The 17,984-nt window shown below is 46.0% G+C and overlaps 1 protein-coding gene across 2 annotated transcripts in view; it reads right to left on the bottom strand.

The window, feature by feature from the left end:
- Positions 1–332: 332 nt before the first annotated feature.
- Positions 333–17,984, bottom strand: part of Stx18 (syntaxin 18) — a 130,364-nt gene continuing 112,712 nt past the window's right edge. For both annotated transcript variants that reach the window (XM_004669830.2, XM_045133450.1), the window contains 5 exons: positions 16,605–16,693; positions 6,226–6,284; positions 4,626–4,695; positions 1,456–1,536; positions 333–808 (listed from right to left, as the gene is read on the bottom strand). In XM_004669830.2, coding sequence (XP_004669887.1) covers positions 713–808; positions 1,456–1,536; positions 4,626–4,695; positions 6,226–6,284; positions 16,605–16,693 — 395 coding nt within the window. In that variant the 3' untranslated portion in view covers positions 333–712. The remainder of the gene's footprint in view (positions 809–1,455; positions 1,537–4,625; positions 4,696–6,225; positions 6,285–16,604; positions 16,694–17,984) is intronic.

The raw sequence follows: 17,984 nt of genomic DNA, 5'->3' as shown, positions 1-17,984 counted from the left end.
CTTGCCCAGTGGATACCAGGGTACTGTGTAGAGACGTGGTCTCACGTGCAGTGCTTTCAGTCCTCACCAGGTTGTCCTGAAACCTTTCTGGAGGGACAGGTGCTTAGCTACAAGGGCAGCAGGCCTGTTCTTGAGAGGCCCACTTCCTTTTTGGAATACATGTTCATGGGAACCCTTGGCAAGAAACTGTGCCCGACTTGCCCCTTGCCCTGATTTTGCCATTCACATGTTGGAGGCTACACCTGGAGTCAGGCTAGGAGGAAGGTCCCTGGATCAAACTGTCCTAAAATGTGGCAGCCAGAGCTTCTCAATGGGGACTCATTGACAATGTGTAAGTGGCTGTAACTACATTTATTAGATTGGCAAGGTAAATATGAATGTGGTTTTCTGACACCATGAGTCATTTGACTCAGGCACAGTAGACAAGGGAACAAGAACAAGTCACATTGGAGAGAGCTGTTGGGTAGGACAGGGAGGGCAGGACTTCTTTGAGAAGTAGAAGCACAGGCTGCGCTGTGCTGCTCTCCTGCTCCGCCTGCCACACCGGTGCTTCAGCAGACGGCCGCTGGAGCCACTTCCGGAAGCTGACAGGCTCGACATGTCCCAAGTGCCCTGCCCTCACATGGCTCCGTGAGAAGTCAGTTGCAGCCGTAGTCTAGCACCAGACGCGCGCTGGTCCCTGTGCAGAGCGCAGGCCGCAGCCCTGGGTGGGCTAGCTGTCGTACCAGTCAAGGAAGAGCAAGGAGAAGGAGCACATCACAAGGAAGAAGAGGATCCACACACGGAAGCCTGCGTTGTTTTTAATCGCCTGGGTGGGCAGAAAAGGCATTGGCATCACACAGGTCTGGGCTTTAGAAGCCACCAAGTGCCCCACTCTTCCCCTCCCCTCCCATGGCAACTATGGCTCAATCCTGTGATCCCCTTGAATAGGAAGTAGGGTTCCGGGAATTCCACTGAAGACAAATGCATTGTATTTGCCTTGTGCTAAGTGGTCAACTGCAAGTCCTTCCCAAATCGCCCAGGATACCCCAAAAATTGCTCACATGTGTTAAAGATGTGTGAACAGTCTCAGCCCTGGCCTTATGTTAGCCAGTGATAACCCAGGGTCAGTTCAAGGCCTGAGATCAGGAAACAGTCTATGCATAGGGCCCGCATGTCCTCCACAACCAAAACCTTGAGTTACAGCCCTCTCTGTCTACCCTTGGCGTCAAGTCGTCCTGGCCCTAGCCAGGTACTCTCCTACCCACCCTTCCCCTTGGACTTCAACAGTAGGCTAGCAGATACCATGAATAGACTATTAGGCTGGCCCTGACAGTAACCCTGTGGTCACAGTTGCAGGATTGGCAACTGAGTGTTACCCTGCAGGGCTCTTGGACAGCCCTGACAATAAGAATAATGCTGTTGCTGGGATTCAGTGCTGTGCTAAATCATACCTGGGGGCCCCAGAGCACCCACCTCTCGTATGTCTTCATTGCCCTCCTTGATATTTTCTGTTGCCCCAACAACTAACTGGTGAATGTTATCAATTTCAGTTTCCTGTGGAAGCAGAGCGTTAGGTAAATACAGCTGCCACCTCTTCTTCTCCAGGTGCACATCTTGTTGCAGACAGCAGCTGCCATGTACTGAGGGCTAGAGGCTTAACTCAAATAGCCCATGACCTCTCACCTAAGAGGTAGGTAGTACCCTATTTCTTAGGGCTCAGAGAAGTTTAATAACTGACGCACAGTTACAGAGTAAGAGTGGTAGGACTGGGATGTCATTGCCATCGTGTTGACTCCAGCTTGTGCTGTCTCCTACCAACCATCTTTCTTGTGTCATTTGCCAAATGATACAAAGATAACCAAAGAACTTACCTCCAGTCCCTCATTTATTTTTCCTAAAGAATAATCAAGAAGTAAGCTTCAAAATATGCTTGAATGTTCTAGCTTCATCATGTGTGCTTGAACACCCTGCCTTCAAAATGTGTGCTTGGGGGCTGGAGAGATGGCTTAGTGGTTAAGGCACTTGCTTGCGAAGCCTAAGGATCCAGGTTCAATTCTCCAGGTCCCACGTAAGCCAGATGCACCAAGTGGCACATGCAACTGGAGTTTGTTTGCAGTGGCTAGAGGCCCTGGCACACCCATTCTCTCTCTCTCAAATAAATATTTAAAAAATGTGTGCTTGGATACCCAACCTCCAACATGTTTGCTTGAGCACTCTACCTGCAACATGTGTGCTTGGACACCCAACCTCCAACATGTTTGCTTGAGCACTCTTACCTCCAAAATGTGTTTGAGCAAGGTGTGGTAGTTCACACCTTTATGGCTTTTTTTTTTTAAAATAAGTTTATTTACTGGAGAAAGAGAGAATGGGCATGGCAGGGCTTTCAGCCACTGCAAACAAACTCCAGATGCATGCGCTACCTTGTGCATCCAGTCTATGTGGGTCCTGGGGAGTTGAACCTGGGTCCTTTGGCTTTGCAGTCAAGCACCTTAACTGCTAAACCTCCCCTCTAGCGCAGTTCACACCTTTAATCCCAGCACTCAGGAGACAGAGGTAGGAGAATCACTGTGAGTTTGAGGCCAGCCTGAGACTACACAGCCTGGGCTAGAGCAAGACCCTACCTTGAAAACAAAACAAGACAAAGTGTGCTTGAAGCCAGGCGTGGTGGCACACACCTTTAATCCCAGCACTCAGAAGGCTGAGGTGGGAGGATCACCGTGAGTTCAAGGCCATGTGAGACTGCATAGTGAATTCCAGGTCAGGGCTAGAGTGAGACCCTACCTCAAAAAAGACAAAACAACAACAGCAACAAAAAAGTGTCCTTAAATACTAGCTACCCCTTCCCTCTAAAAGGCTAAAAGTTAAAATGAGGGCTGGAGAGATAGCTTAGCAGTTGAGGTGCTTGCCTGTGAAGCCTAAGGGCCCATGTCTGACTCTCCAGATTCCACGTAAGCCAGATGCACAAGAGGATGCACACTCAAGGTCACAATTGGAACCTGGAATTCAATTACAGTGGCTGGAAGCCCTAGTGTGTCAATTCTTTCTCTCTTGTGATCTCAGTAAAAAAAAAAAAAAAAAGAGATGTGTGCTAAAAAAAAAAAAAAAAATGTCTCCTACAGAGTTTGGAAAGCTCAAGCAGTGTGGGATTCTAATCTTATACCTGGAGCACCTGGCTTGTAAACCTACCATTCCTGAGGAGATTGAACAATGTCAGCCACCTTCCATGTGGTATTAGTCTTGGTTTCTCTGTTGGGGTGGTAGGCCTGCTTCCGTGTAAGTTAGGGAGGTATTTTTCATATGGCTTTTTAAGAGAGACTCACCCGAAAGAACACTGTAGAGAGCAGCCTTTGGCTCTCTGATTTCTACCAGTGACCACCACTTAGCTGAGGCACATGTGGGTCAGGACTCCTTTGCTCTGTAGTGAGACCTTTGTGGAGAATGTTAGGGCAGGGCATTCCTTTGAAGCATTTGGTGTATATAACCTGCAACACTGATGTAAACATGGAAAAAAGACCTCAGAAGTTTAAGAGGACCCAGACTGAGTGCTTCCACTTGGGGCAGCTCTCTTCTCTCTTTGGGCCTTTCTGGCCCAGACAAACAGAATCATGGTGTTGTGCACTGGAACTCCTTCATGTGTGTATTGAACACCAGAAACTATGAAACACAGCCATCCACACTTCTCTTTGCTCATGCCACACAGAGGAAATGTTCACTTTTTATTACACTTAGAAGCAATGGTGGTTTCTACCTAAGAGCCCATGAAGGGCAGGAGTGGCTTGGCACTTTGTACTCATTGCCTCTGAAAGTGAGTAGGACCATCAGCCTCACATCACAGGGAACAGGCCATACTATAGACACAGGATGGGGAGCCCAAACTGTAGCCAGGCCAAGCTCTTCTGAAACAAGACGATATGCAGGAAGGAGTCTGCTTTGGCCCTGTGCTGAGCCTTGTGCGCACAGTCTTGCCAGGCTTCTCAGTGTTCACATGCTACCTGGGTAGATCCTTCAAGTTGCTTGTGAAGGGGAAACTTATGATCATGAACTTCCAAATTGCTGTTGGAGTCCAGTCTACCTCACCCACACTGACTTTACTCTGGTTGTGGGGTTTAGGAAGGTCGTTTCGTGAGTGAACTAAGAGCACAGATTAAAGTAATGGTTCAAGCCTTTCCAGTCTGGATGGGAAAGTCAAGCCTCCTCCTTGAAAGACAGTGGTCCTGAGGTGGCATAGACAGCACTTGGATAGGCCATCTGAACTCCGGGAGCATAGCTACTTGAAAAGCTGTCATTCCTCCCCTCCCTGCCCCCAGAACTGCTGTGCTTACCTTTGAACCAGCAGCACTCCTGCTGTGCTGTCCAGGGTTCGAGCTGGGTAACCCTGAGCTACCTGACTTCTAGCCCTCTCATGTGCCAGTACGTGTTCTACCTCATGGGTGGCCACTCTGCCCAGGCCTGTCCCTGTGCAGAGCCTCTGCTCCCTCACAGGGGTGCTTTGGGGTGACAGGCTTGTTTAAGGAACTCTGGGAGTGTACTGGCTAATACCACAAGGTGCTGCCTCAATCCGCAGAGTACAGAGCTGTTTTGAGTTCTCAGTATATTCCTTTAAGGTAGGACTTAAAATTCCTGGGCCTTTTGTTTTTGCTTACCTGTTGCAAAACTTTTTCAGTGAATATCTCTTGGAGCCTGGAAATTTCAACCACTTTCCCTTCAATTTGCCTTCAACAAAAGAAAGGATAGGTTATATGTTAACTATTAGCACCCCATAATTCAAGAGGAAGACTACACATTTCTAAAAATTATTTTGGGTGAAGCAGGAGAGGTGGGACGCCACGCCAGAATGGAAGAGGTACCAAGCAGGGCTGGAGAGGTTTCACAGCTCAGCCCAGTATACTAGAAGGAGAGTGGCCTTCAGTCCCAGTTAGGCAGGTGGACAGTGCCCTCCATATTTGGGTCACTCTCTGGGAGTACTGTGAGTACTGTGTTATGCCCCAGTTTCAAAATGCATGGTTTCTGGCCCTGTGCTAGCCTAGTCACCTAGGAACACATGGCATGGACTCTAAAGACAAGGGAAGCACACCTGGAAAGCCTATCGTAACAAAGCACATTTCCCATTCAAAACAGCTCCTTGTTGCAAAAAACGCGAATTCAGTTTAAAGGATCACATCTGGGTTTGGCAACTGTTTTCCTGGCTGAAAAACAGTGATCCCTCTTCCAGCTTCATGGTGGCACAGGGCAGCCTAGGGGCAGACTGGGACTCCTATGTGTCTGAAAACAGAAGCTGACCCAAGCACAAGTCAGTCATTGGTAGGAGGCAAAGGTGACAGGATGACATGAGGAGCTGTGGCTTCCTCTAAAGCAGGAGGGGTAAAGGAAAAGAGGAACATGGGAGGTAGCAAGTGTCAGGACTCAGGAAAAGGAATGGTGAGAGGGGTGTACATGTGGGCATGGAGAGTCCAGCTGGGCAGAGGGAGGACTTACAGGTCTATCTCTGGGGACAAAATGGCAAGAGTCCTTTGGGGCTGCCCAAGGGGAGTGCCCCTGCCCCAATCAAGTCTACAGGGTAGGTGAGTGTAGAACCAGGATTTTACTATGCAGCAAGGTTGTGCACAGACCTAGGCCCTCACTATGAGTCCTCAACTTCTAAGTACTTTCACTGTAGGGCCAAGGATGGTGTGTGTGTGTTGTGATTTGAATGTGGAATGTCTCCCACAGACTCCTGTTTTAACACGTGGTCCCCAGCTGGTGGTGCTGTTCAGGAAGGAAGTTGGAACCTTGCTGGAGAAGTGGGCCACTGGGGTTTATAGCACAGGCCTACTTCTAGAAAGCCCTATGCTTCCGTACTCTGGATAATGGACTGTATTCCCTAGAACTCTAAGCCAAAATATACCTTTCTTTCCTTAAATTATTTATTATGAGGTATTTGGTCACAGCAAGAAGAGTACTACAGTGTCTACTTCATGAGGCCACCACTGCGTGTTGGAAGCACTGCCTCCGAACAGCCCTATTTTGGTGGTTGTGGTCCTAACCTTCAGGGTGACCTGCTCTTCTAGGGATGGTGCAGCACCTGTGAGCCTGGTGCATGACAAGAGGACGGGGGCAGTGGCCACTCAGTCCAGCCTTTCCTTCTCTGCCACAAGGGCTCAGTTCTGCCTGGGGCCCACACATAGATATGTGGGCAACAATGTAAAGGAATAAAGTTCTCAGTTTCCCAAACTCCTGCCATCAGCTCTTCAAGCTCATACGTACCTCACTTCATCAAATAAGTTGCTCATTTCACCAATAAGTCTCTGGTTTTCTTGTTCAAACTGCAAAGAAACACACACACACTCAGAATGACATCACGACCTCAGACAAAGGACTAAAGGGACCTTTCTTCCACCTGCCAAGAAACACTACTGCATCCTGTTTATCAGCATGGTGCACCTGCTTTCAGAAGGAAACATCAAGTGCCTCAAATAACCGCTGCAGGGCCAGGGCCTGCCACCTCCTCCTCACCTATGAGCTCAGAGATGCAGCTCATGCTTATGAGTAGCTGTGAGGCCGAGGAAGATAGAGACAGGCACCTTCCCTTGGGTGCACACGGCCTACCTCTAGTGATGTCATTTTTAGATAGAGGAGCTGGAATGGGCAGGGTTTGAGAGGAGAGGGCAGAGGCTGGCCAGGGCTGAACATTCTGGGCTTGTAACAGGGACACAGGCCTGTGAGCCATATGTGGCAGTACTCAGGCTGGGTGAGAAGGACCACCTTGTGCCCAGGAAGTCCTTTGAGAGCTAACTCAGCAGAGCCAAGTTTCTCTCCCAGGTACTCTTGGTAACTCAATGTGGAACAAAGCACAGAAGGCAAACATCCACAGCTTCCCATGGGGTGTGGCTGGAGCCTTCCCTCACCTGCACAGGTGTGGCAGCCCTGCCTGCTATGACAGCCCAGGCCCCTGCAGGCTTCCTCCGTCTATGCCTACATGTCCACAGGGTCAGCTTATCTAGACTTGCCCTGGTGTCTGAACTCTAAGGCATTCCTATTTTTCTATCCCTGGCTGAGTGTTTTCTAAAAATACTTCAGGCTACCTGTCATTTCCTGCCTTGTTAAATATATTGTGCATGTTCTAAACTCACTGTGTGATTCTGAGCTTTTGATGGTATGTGGGGGACCAATCCAAGTCTGAAAAAGCATTTCAGTTGTTCTTTTGTGTCTGTAGAAAGCTGGCATCAAACCACAAGTATGTCCTGGGGCTCATGCATAGCCCATTGAGGGAGGGAGGAAGGGCACAGCTGTAAGCACTTTTGTCCTCTAGAAGCTTCCAATCCACTGAAGACTTGGCTTTGTCACTCACATGACCTGTCTACACCACCTCCATCTTCTCTGATCCATCTTTAGCCTGTCTTCCACTACTGTCTCAAACATGAGTCCTGCTGAGGCAGGAGAGGACAGGGAAAATCAAAGGGGCACAGGAATGGAAGGAGTCCCCTGCTCCCAGGGTCTGGTTAAGTCTCTTACTGGCTGAGTGTCAAGAATTTTGACGTAACTAACAACAAAAATCACTGTGAAGACTGCCTGAATGGAGACAGTGCTTCCCTTTCTGAGACAGGGTTCAAACAAGAATGCTGGAACATCCAGTGAGGTGTGCTTAAGGCCGAACTGTATGTGACCCCTGAGTTTAAACCTCCTCATACTCCCTTCTGATCTGCAAACCTGAAATTTCTAGGAAAAACACACAAACAAGATTGTGAGCCATGTTTGCAGTGGAAACATACATTCTGACCCTTTTGTGACCTATATATGTAAGAATTACTATGACCTTTTTGACCCATTTTTATCTTATTAATACTCCTTCACTATCTGTAAACCCATACAGCATACCTCATAAACCACGATATACTCACACAGAAGAAAATTTCTTTAGGTAAAAATGAGTACATCTAAATATTTCCACTTAATCTCAGAGCAATTTCTAAAGCCATAAAATCATATGTATAGCTACTATTGACACTTATATGAGACACCCTTTCTTGAGAAGCCCAAACCCACCCCTTGGGTGTGTACTTCTGTTCTTAACAAACCCCAGCTCTGCTTTACACTGATGCTTCCCCACAATCTTTCCTGTGGTGCAAAAACCTCAGCTGCACCTGAGCAGAGGTGTCTGAAAAGAATTCTGGCTACACCATTGACATTGTTGAGCTAAATCCCCCAGTGCAGCAGACTCCCCTGCTTGCTCTGCCTGAGCCCTGTAGACTAGGTTTAAGTGCCTTCCAGGATCCAGCCACAGCCTGCCCCTGTGTCAGCACCCTCTGAAGTCTCCACAGGTCAAAGTGACACACCACACTTCCTGCTTTTCTGCACAAGTTAGCTCTGCCTGGTTGAGGGACTCTGGCTGATCCCCATAAGACCCAGCATAGACATCATGGCAGAGGCTCAGCCTCAGAGCTGGTGGACCCACTTTCTCTGGAGTTCCCCTGCACTTGGTTTCACTGTGACCTCTCTCAACTTGTGCAGGGCCTGGCTTCCCTCCTGTGGAGGTGTCTTTCTTCTCCTGTGCAAGGCCTGACACACCACAGAGCAACAGCTCTCAGTCCTGCTGCTCATCAAAACAAAGACCTTCACTCCATCCCAGACCCACCAGGGTCAGAAAGAGGGGGTAGCAGAAGGGCTGGGCAGCTGTGGACCCCGCACTGCAGATGCTCCTTCTCCTTAGCATCAAAGCGGCTCTCTACTTAAGAAAACAAGCTTCACTTTCCAGTCTACAGCATCAGCTCTGCTGTCAGCTCAGCAGTAAGTTCAGAGAAAAATGCTTAAGGAGAACATGTAATGTAATTACTTCACCATGTAGGTGCTAATTCACCACCAATTCCCTGAGGTATGCCATGGCTGTTTTGAGGAAGGCATCTTCTTGGTGTTTTCTCATGATGAAATATGGCCCTGCTCTTTTAAATCCCATCATTTATACTTTGAAACTGTTCCTAAATAAAATTAACTGTAGTTGAGGTGACTTCTACTGGAATGTTCCCTGGGAACAAAGATTTTCTCTTTCTTCCCAGCCCCGGCGCATGCGGTAGAGTTGTACTTCCTATCTAGCCCTTGGCATGGTGACCTGAAAGCTCTAGTACAGTCCAGACAGGCTTTGATTTCATTTGTCATCAGGGTTCTGAATGCTATCTGAGAAATGCTCAGCCACGAGAAGAAGAGAAGCAGATGCTATAGGGACTCCATATGGATGAATATGAATGGGGAAGATAGTACTGCCATTGGCCACTATCATTGGAGAACAGCCTCCATTCAGAGTGGGCCACAACCAAACAGTTAAAAACAAGAAGCCTGCTCCCAAGACAAGGGCAGTATCACTAGTTCATTTGTCCCAGAAAGCTGATTAGGTAATGTTTTCTAAATGGTGTGCCTGCCTCTATGGTCAAGTAACAAGAGACTGTAGCAGATGTGCCTTCATTTGGGTGAGCCTGGCTAGTCACTGGCTTCTGGATAGCTTGGAAGTTTCTTTGTGGATAGCTGTGGGAAGTCTTATCCTTTCCTGGTTCCAAGAGTGTGGAGCCCCAGCTGGAACAATCTGAAATGGGGGATAATGGTACGTAGGCAGTAAGGTTTTCAGAAGATCCACAGGACTTAAAGCACACAAAACTGACAAAATGTGCACATTGTTATTATTTTGCTTTCTCTGGGAGACAGATTCTAGATATGTAAGTGCATGGAAAATGCTCAGAAAGCCCCTTTCATGTCTCACGTTGGAATAAAGAACACAGCATGGCCCTTGGCTACTTCACTCTATCAGGCACTGAGAAATTCTCACAAAACCTCTGACTGTAGCCACCTCACCTCCCCAAACATGCAGGGACTTGAGATATGGGCTGAATGAAAGCTTTGTTTTCTATGGTCAGTACCACAACAGGGTGTCATCTATGTGTCCAGGTACATGGAAGAAGTAACTACTTCTCCACTTATATGTGTTATGTCTGGATACAAAATATCTCCTGAAAAGGCTCATGGGTTAAAGGCTTGGTACATAGCTGAGTGAGAGGTAACAGGATCGATAGGGTAGGTAGAATTTGATAGAAACTTGACAGCGGGACATCACTGGAGGACGCTGGTCACTGGGAGCATGTACTTGTCTAGTTGAGCCCCTCTGTGTGTGCTGCTTCCTGGCTGCAATGAGATGAGCAGTTGCGTTCCACTTCTGCCCTGATGCTGGCTCCCCACAGGCCCAGAAACAAGGGATCCAGCCAGCTATAACCTCTAAAACCATGAGCCAAAATAAAACTGTCCTCCCTTTAGTAGCTTACCTCAGGCAATGAATAGCTACTGACAGTAGCTGGAAGGAAGATAAGAAGGTAGGCATTTGAGGTGGCAAGCAGGGCCCGTCAAGCACAGCAGTCAGTGGCTGTGAAGCTGGGCTCAGTTCGGGCCCATCTGCTCTTTGCTGTTTAGATCTCCCACCACAATATGATGCCTCACTTCCCCTGTCCTTCCAATCACAAGTATACACACCATCCTAAAGAATGTAGAGCTTGGAAGATGGTGGCTTAGGAGCCACGTCAAACCAGCCCAGCAGGGATTTAAGCAAAACCCCGGCAAAATACACTCTTCTGAAAAGTAAAGGAGTATAGGTTATTCTTTTTTACAAAAACGATTATTTATTTATTTGAGAGTGACAGACAGAGGGAGAAAGAGGCAGAGAGAGAATGGGCGCGCCAGGGCTTCCAGCCACTGCAAACGAACTCCAGACATGTGCGCCTTGTGCATCTAGCTAATATGGGTCCTGGGGAATCGAGCCTCAAACCGGGGTCCTTAGGCTTCACAGGCAAGCGCTTAACCGCTAAGCCATCTCTCCAGCCCTATAGGTTATTCTTAGACACAGCGGAGAAGCTGGAGAGACCAAGACCCACCAGAAAGGAGGAAAACGGCCAGAGTGCCACTCAGGCGACCACGACTGCGATCCGCGCGCCCACCTGGGCAGTTCCGCTAGGCGAGCCGGCGGCAGCAGCAGCTGCAGAGCCCAAGCAACAGATGTTTCAACTCCATCAGCATTCTTGCACAGTTAAGAAATCTGAAGGGAAGACAGCTGAGATCAACTAAAGAGCTACTGAAAGTGTGAGCAACTCCAGAAGTCTGAACTCTCCCATTCCCCACCATGAGAACTGCGAACTTCCAGCATTCCGGCCCCAGTGGCAGCACACCCAGCAGAGCGGATCAGAGGTACAGCTGCACAGCACAACACGGAGGGATTGAGGCAGGCACTCAGCATTGGTGAGATTGGAAGCCACCCCAAAAGGTAATGAGGCTGACTGACAAAAAAAAAAAAAAAAGAAAAAGAAAAAGAAAACCCAGGTACACAGTCCTGCAAGAGCTAATCTTTCTTTCCCTGTCAGGGCAGGTTATGGAGTATATATTCTTGGTTGGTTTTATCATTTTCAAATAACCTGTATTTGGGGGTTGAATTTTATTGCCTTGGGTGCTTTCATATATATAGGCCCTTTGTTTTTTTGTTTCTGTCATTATTGGGGGCAGGGTCTGATCCAGATCCAGGTTGACCTGGAACCCAATTCAGAACAGAAATATCTACCTCTCAGCTGACAAGATTAAGGGTGCAGAACAACACACACCTTTAGGGATTTTGGCTTTATAAGACTATCTGTTGGTTTTAATCCCCACAATTGCATACTTTGTGCTGGTTTTTATTGATTGTGTATGTTACTTGTTTGAAGTTTAGAATTTGCCAGTAAATTATTCTACCCAGTTCACTAGAATACTTGGTAAGCAAGCAAACTCAACACCTAGGATTACTTCTGTGGCTTGACTGGGGGACAAGGGCACCTTGAACTCATATCCTGAGGGTATAAAGTGGGGTGCTATGTTTGAGAACACTGCAGATAAGTAGAAAAGCAAGCATCAATTCAGGATGCAAAAGTCACTACAATATAATACAAGAAACTCAAAGAATCAAGACAATATCAGAAATGATCACCAATGAGACTCTTTTGGTTGAAATGCCTGACAAAGATTTCAAGAAAATGATGGTATCTATGCTCAAAGAAATCAGAGAAGAAATGAAGGGCATCAAAGAAGAAAACAAAGGAATTAAAGAAGAAAACTTCTGAAAGAGAACACAGGAAACCAGCTTAATGAAATAAAGAGGTCATTATAAGACATGAGTAAGGAAATAGAAATACTGAAGAAAAACCAGGCTGAAATCCTGGCTCTGAAGAATACAGTCAATGCAATAAAAAACTCTGTGGAAAGTCTCACCAGTAGAATGGATGAAGGAGAGAAGAGAATATCTAAACTAGAAGACCAGGTGTCAGATCTAATACAGTCCAACAAAGAGAAAGACAAGCTTATAGCAAGGTATGAATGGGAACTTCAAGATATCCAGAACACTGTGAAAGATCAAACATAAGAATTCAGGGTATAACAGAAAAGAAGAATTTGAATCCAGAGGCTTAGTAGGTATTTTCAACAAAATCATAGAAGAAAATTTTCCTCAAATTAGGAAAGAAATGCCAGTGCAGATACAAGAAACTTTTAGAGTACCAAACAGACAAAATCTGGAAAGAACCTCTCCTTGACATTTTATAAATAAACTACAAAACACAAACCAAATAAAATATATTGAAAGCAATTAGAGAGAAGAAGCAAATCCCCTTCAAAGGCAAGCCCATCAGAACTTTGAAAGCCAAAAGGCCTTGGAATGATGTATTCCAAGTTCTGAAAGATAACAACTGTCAACCAAGATTACTTTATCCTGCAAAGTTATCTGTCCAAATTGATGGAGAAATAAGGACATTCCACAACAAAACAGGCTAAAGGCATTTATGACAACTAAACTAGCTCTACAGAAAACACTTGAAGGAATTCTTAATGCTGAAGAAAAAGCAAAACATACACAGGAGGAAATAGGAAAAAATAAACCACACTCAAATAACAGTTAAAACAAACTAGTAAAGGGACAACGGGAAACACTACAAAATAAGAAAAAATGGCAAGAATAAATGCATGCCTTTCAATAATAACTCAACATCAATGGCTTCAATGCACCATCCCAAAGACACAGGCTTGCAGACGGGATTCAAAGGCAGGATCCTGCCATTTGTTGCCTCCAGGAAACTCATCTCTCAATAAAAGATAGTCACTGCCTTAGGGTGAAAGGATGGAAAGTGATATTTCAAGCAAATGGGCCTAGGAAACAAGCAGGGGTTGCTATCCTAATATCTGACAGGATAGACTTCAAGCCAACATTAGCGAAGAAAGATAAAGAAGGTCATTTTATACTGATTAAAGGAAAACTCCAGCAGAAGGCCATTACAATCCTCAACATATATACACCTAACATGGGGGCTCCCACTATCATCAAACAAACACTATTAAGAGTTAAGGTCACAGATAAGATCAAATGCAATTGTAGTGGGAGACTTCAATACCCCAGTCTCATCAATTGACAGGTCATCCCAGCAAAAAATGAACAGAGAGACATCTTAGTTAAATGATGTCACGTAACAAATGGACTAACAAATATCTACAGAACATTACATCCAAATATTGCAGAATATACATTTTTCTCAACAGCACATGGAACATTCTCTAAAATAGACCATAAATTAGGACACAAAGCAAATCTTCACAATTATAGGAAAATTGCAATAATTCCTTGTAATCTATCTGACCACAATGAGATTAAACTGCAAATCAGCAACAAGAAAAGCTACAGAGCATACAGAAATTCATGGAGAGTAAACAGTATACTATTGAATGATCTGTGGGTCATTGAAGAAATCAAAAAGAAAATCAATACATTCATAGAATCCAATGATGATGATAATACAACAACATACCAAAACCTTCGGGACACAATGAAGGCAGTCCTAAGAGAGAAATTTATAGCTCATATGCCTATATTAAGAAATTAGAGAGTTCACAAATTAACAATTTAATGCTCTACCTTAAGGCCTTGGAAGAAGAATGTAGGGCTTCGGAGTGAGGTGACCTTGGGCAGGTGACTTAGGCTGTCTAGGAAGTGCAGCCTACAATATTCCCTCATATATGATGTCACATGGAGTGTGGCACTTTAGTGTCAGGTGATCTCATCACTTAGCTAGCTATCTTACTCTATTTAGAGATCAGCTAGATTCACCAACTGTGCTCTGTGGAAAGGGCTTTGAATCTGGTTTAAAGGACACATATCCACATTGTAACATACTGTTACAGAAATCCTTTCTAATCTCATCCTCTTTACTAAGGTTTTAAAAAGAAAATTATCACTGACTGCAAAGGCCTGAGTACACAATGAGACTGAGAGAAGTAGCTACGTCTCAAAGAGCACAGAGTGGCGAAGTGAAGACTTAGGGGCCATCCCAGAAAGCTGCATCCCCACTCCAGGGCCTCACAAGCCAGGCCAAGTTTGGCTTTTTCAGATGTGCTTTCTCTGTGAAACCCTCCACCTTTAACTCCGGCATGGCAGCCCCCTCATTGATCCCCACCTGTGCCCTGTGAACCCTGAACCTCCCTAGGGTCTACACTTCAACTCCTGAGCACTGTGTTCAGGTTCTAAGAACACCACACTTTTGACATATGAGCTGAGTACAGCCCATGACCAAAAGCTCTGCCAGTCCACTTTCTGGGGCTTCCAGCAGACCTGGGCTACAGGCACCATTCATGTAGATTTAAGAAACAGAAGTCATACTCATGTCTTTCAAAATTATCTCAAGGATTACATCAATAAATGCGGGTAGTTTTGCTTGAGAAAAATGAATGAAGCTTAGGAAGTAGAGGTTTTCTTGAGGTTAACATCAGGAAACAACTGGGTTGTACTCAGCCTGGCCACAAGGCCTTGGTTGACTCAAAGGCAGTAACCAGCCTGCATTATGGTTGTACCTTGGAACTTACTGTGCAAATCAGACAACGCCCTTCTGCCCTCCTGCAGTACAGAGCAGTTGCTCCTCTGTGAAATGAGTTACACTGCTATTAAATCATTATTTTCCCCTGAGGAAAAATTCCAAACAGTGATTATAAATTATGACCACAATCTGCTATGTCACTTTCCACTTCATTTTCAGGGCTGAGCCTCTTAAATAAGATTTGGGTTAGTAAGATGATAAGATGTGGCACTTACCTATTACTCCTAATTAAGAAATTCATTAACTGAACATTAGTAGCCTGTTAGTAAATTCTTTGACAGCCTTCTGCCCACCCTCTTGTAGACTTCCCAGACTGCTTTAGTCATTGACACCATGAGGCTGAAATTCCTAGTATTATCTGAATGGTCTTGGCATGGTTTTCGATGATGGCTAGGTCAGAAGGAAATGGAGGTGCTAGCAGCAACAGTCCCCAGGGGAGAGCCTCACACTCGACACAGTTTTTGGTGGTATAGCATGTGTGGGCCATGTGTGTTGAGAACTGTTCCTCTCTGGCTGTGCTGAGCAGCTGCCTGCTAGCCTGCCTCTGTCTAGAATCTCACACTCACTACAGCTCTACAGGGCATCTGTTCTGATCAGGCTAGGCTTAGTGAGGTGGGTTTGCTTCAAAGTTACAGAGTAGTGATACCAGGGGATTCACTGACAGCTCTGCTTGGACCCAGAGCCTTCATTCTCGTTACCTCAGAAGAGACTGTGGCAGAGGATGGCAGACAGCCCCAATGCCCCCTTCCTATCTAAGTCATGTGTTTACAAAGGTGAACTGACTGTTGCCACTCACCACTGTCTCAGGAGAGAGGCAAAACCCTCTGGCCCAGCACTTAGTATTCTGGCTGTCTCCTCGTGAAGAATGGTAGAGCATAAAGACAAGAGGTGCCACGAGGAGTTTGCATTCTGCTGCAACTTGACAAATGTGTGCTTTCTTAGTGAGGAGACAGAACTGTGCTTACATATTGGTGCCTCCAGTAAAGCTGCAACATTTGAGGCAACATAACTCAGCATGTCATTTTGTATAAATGATAAAGACAACATTTTAGAAAGTTTTTGACATTATTTAGCTACCAGAAGGGAATGTGATACAACCTCTTTGATGTTCATTTGTGGGCTTCCCTGCCATGGCCTGCCTCTAGTGCAATGTTCTCCAGTGAGCTAGAAATAGCCCTACGTCTTATTGGTGAAGAAGCTGCTCTTTGGGAGGCCAGCCGTGAGGAGGCACCTGCGTGGCTCAGGGCAGTGTGGCTTAGTGAACTCCAGGACACAGCTTCCCTGACCCACCAGGGACAGGTCAGCAAATGGAGGTGATGGGTGTTGTGGGGTGTTGCTTTTGTCTTTCAGTTATCATAGATACTTTCTTTTCATTTCCAATAGCTCCAGTGACTTGGGTGATAATATCTTAGCAATTATAAAAGATGCATTTAATTCAGAAGACTACTGCACTGCTGGTAAAAAAAAAAACATGTTATTACCAAAATCATCCTGAGGTAACTTCTTCTTTAATTATGCTACTGGAAATTTAAACCACATGATAAATACATCAGGAATTAGGAAATGAAGCAGGTAAGTATATTATGTATGTATTTGTATAAGCATGTATGTATAATTTTTAAAACTCAGTATAAACTTAGGGCAAGGGCGCTTAGCATGACTTCCTGCTCAGTGAAACTGCTTTAGGACAGCTAGCAGTAAAGCCACAATGAGGCAGAGGGTAGGTAGCATTACCATTTGGATCTCTTCTGGAGACAGCTCATCGTCACCCTTGCCATCTCCCCAGCTTCCCAGTTCCGGCTGTGCTTCGGCCAGAGGCTTTTCTGTTAACAACAAGAAGTCAGAAAACAAAATAAATGCAGAAGGCAAGTGGGACCACACAGGTAGGCCCACTAAGACACAGCCCCTGGCAGCAGGTTCCGACAATGGCGCCATGCCTAGACCACGCTGTGTGCAGTCTTTCTCTAGGACAGCTGCCTAATGCGGAACTACTTTGGGGAAGGTATGGACAACTGAATCTAGAAAACTGTTTGGTGATGACATGAAGACAAGGTCCTGTAAAACCTACTGGGTGTGGTTCTGTCACAGTGCCTCTGGGATCATCACTCAACTGCATGCCAAGGACTCAAAGGCAAATTCTACATTGTTTTCCTATGTGGTGGTTTGAGTCAGGTGTCCCCCATAAACTTAGGTGCTCTGAAGGCTATGTTCCCAGCTGATGGAGATTTGAGAATTAACAACTCCAGGAGACAGTATATTATTGTTTGTTGGGGGTGGGCTCATGGGTATTATAACCAGCTTCCCCTTGCCAGTGTTTGGTACACTCTCCTGTTTCTATTGTCCACCTGATGTTGGCCAGGGGGTGATGTTCACCCTCTGTTCATGCCATTGTCTTCCCTGCCATTGCAGAGCTTCCCCTTGAGCCTGTAAGCCAAAATAAACCTCTTTTTCCCACAAGCTGCTCTTGGTTCGGTGATTTCTCCTAGCACTGCGACCTGACTGCAACACCTGTCTCCTTAGCCTAAGTAAATTTCCCATAGTTGACTTCAAACCCACGAGGTGGGTGAAAACTCGAGGTATTGTCATAGAGAAAAGTGTATCACGACGGCAGTTTCGAGACAGCACATCAGGCCAACCATGCACAAAGGGCATGCTGGAAACACTTCATGTCATCATACCTCAGCACAGGCGAACATCCCAGACTGCCATTACAGAAAAGCACACCCACATGGCAAAGACCTGATGAAAGCATCCACACAGACTGGTGCTTTTCTGAGTGCTCCTGTTTGCAGGGGAGCATGTGTACTTTTCATTCATCTACCTCACCCCCACCTCTGGGAGGTCTATCTCCCACTTGTCTTCATTTCAGACTCTTACTGTTTCTTTTTTTTTTTTTTTCTTCTTTTTTGAGGATAAGAAAACCAAAATTGAAACACACAAACCTTATTCCGAAAGGATGAGTTTGCTCTGAGCTAAGATGGAAAAAGTTCTGTTAAGTCTGTGGCCACCTGCAACCATCCTGACCTGCTACTCTGGTAATCAGCCTGAGGGGCAGCACTCACAGTGTGCTCTGTGCCAGCAGGGTCAAGTCCAGGTGCTTGCGCTGACTCTCAA

This window comes from Jaculus jaculus, chromosome 14, assembly GCF_020740685.1.
Source record: "Jaculus jaculus isolate mJacJac1 chromosome 14, mJacJac1.mat.Y.cur, whole genome shotgun sequence".
In the NCBI taxonomy this organism is placed as follows: Eukaryota; Metazoa; Chordata; class Mammalia; order Rodentia; family Dipodidae; genus Jaculus; species Jaculus jaculus.
This window is presented reverse-complemented; position numbering and strand designations above follow the sequence as displayed.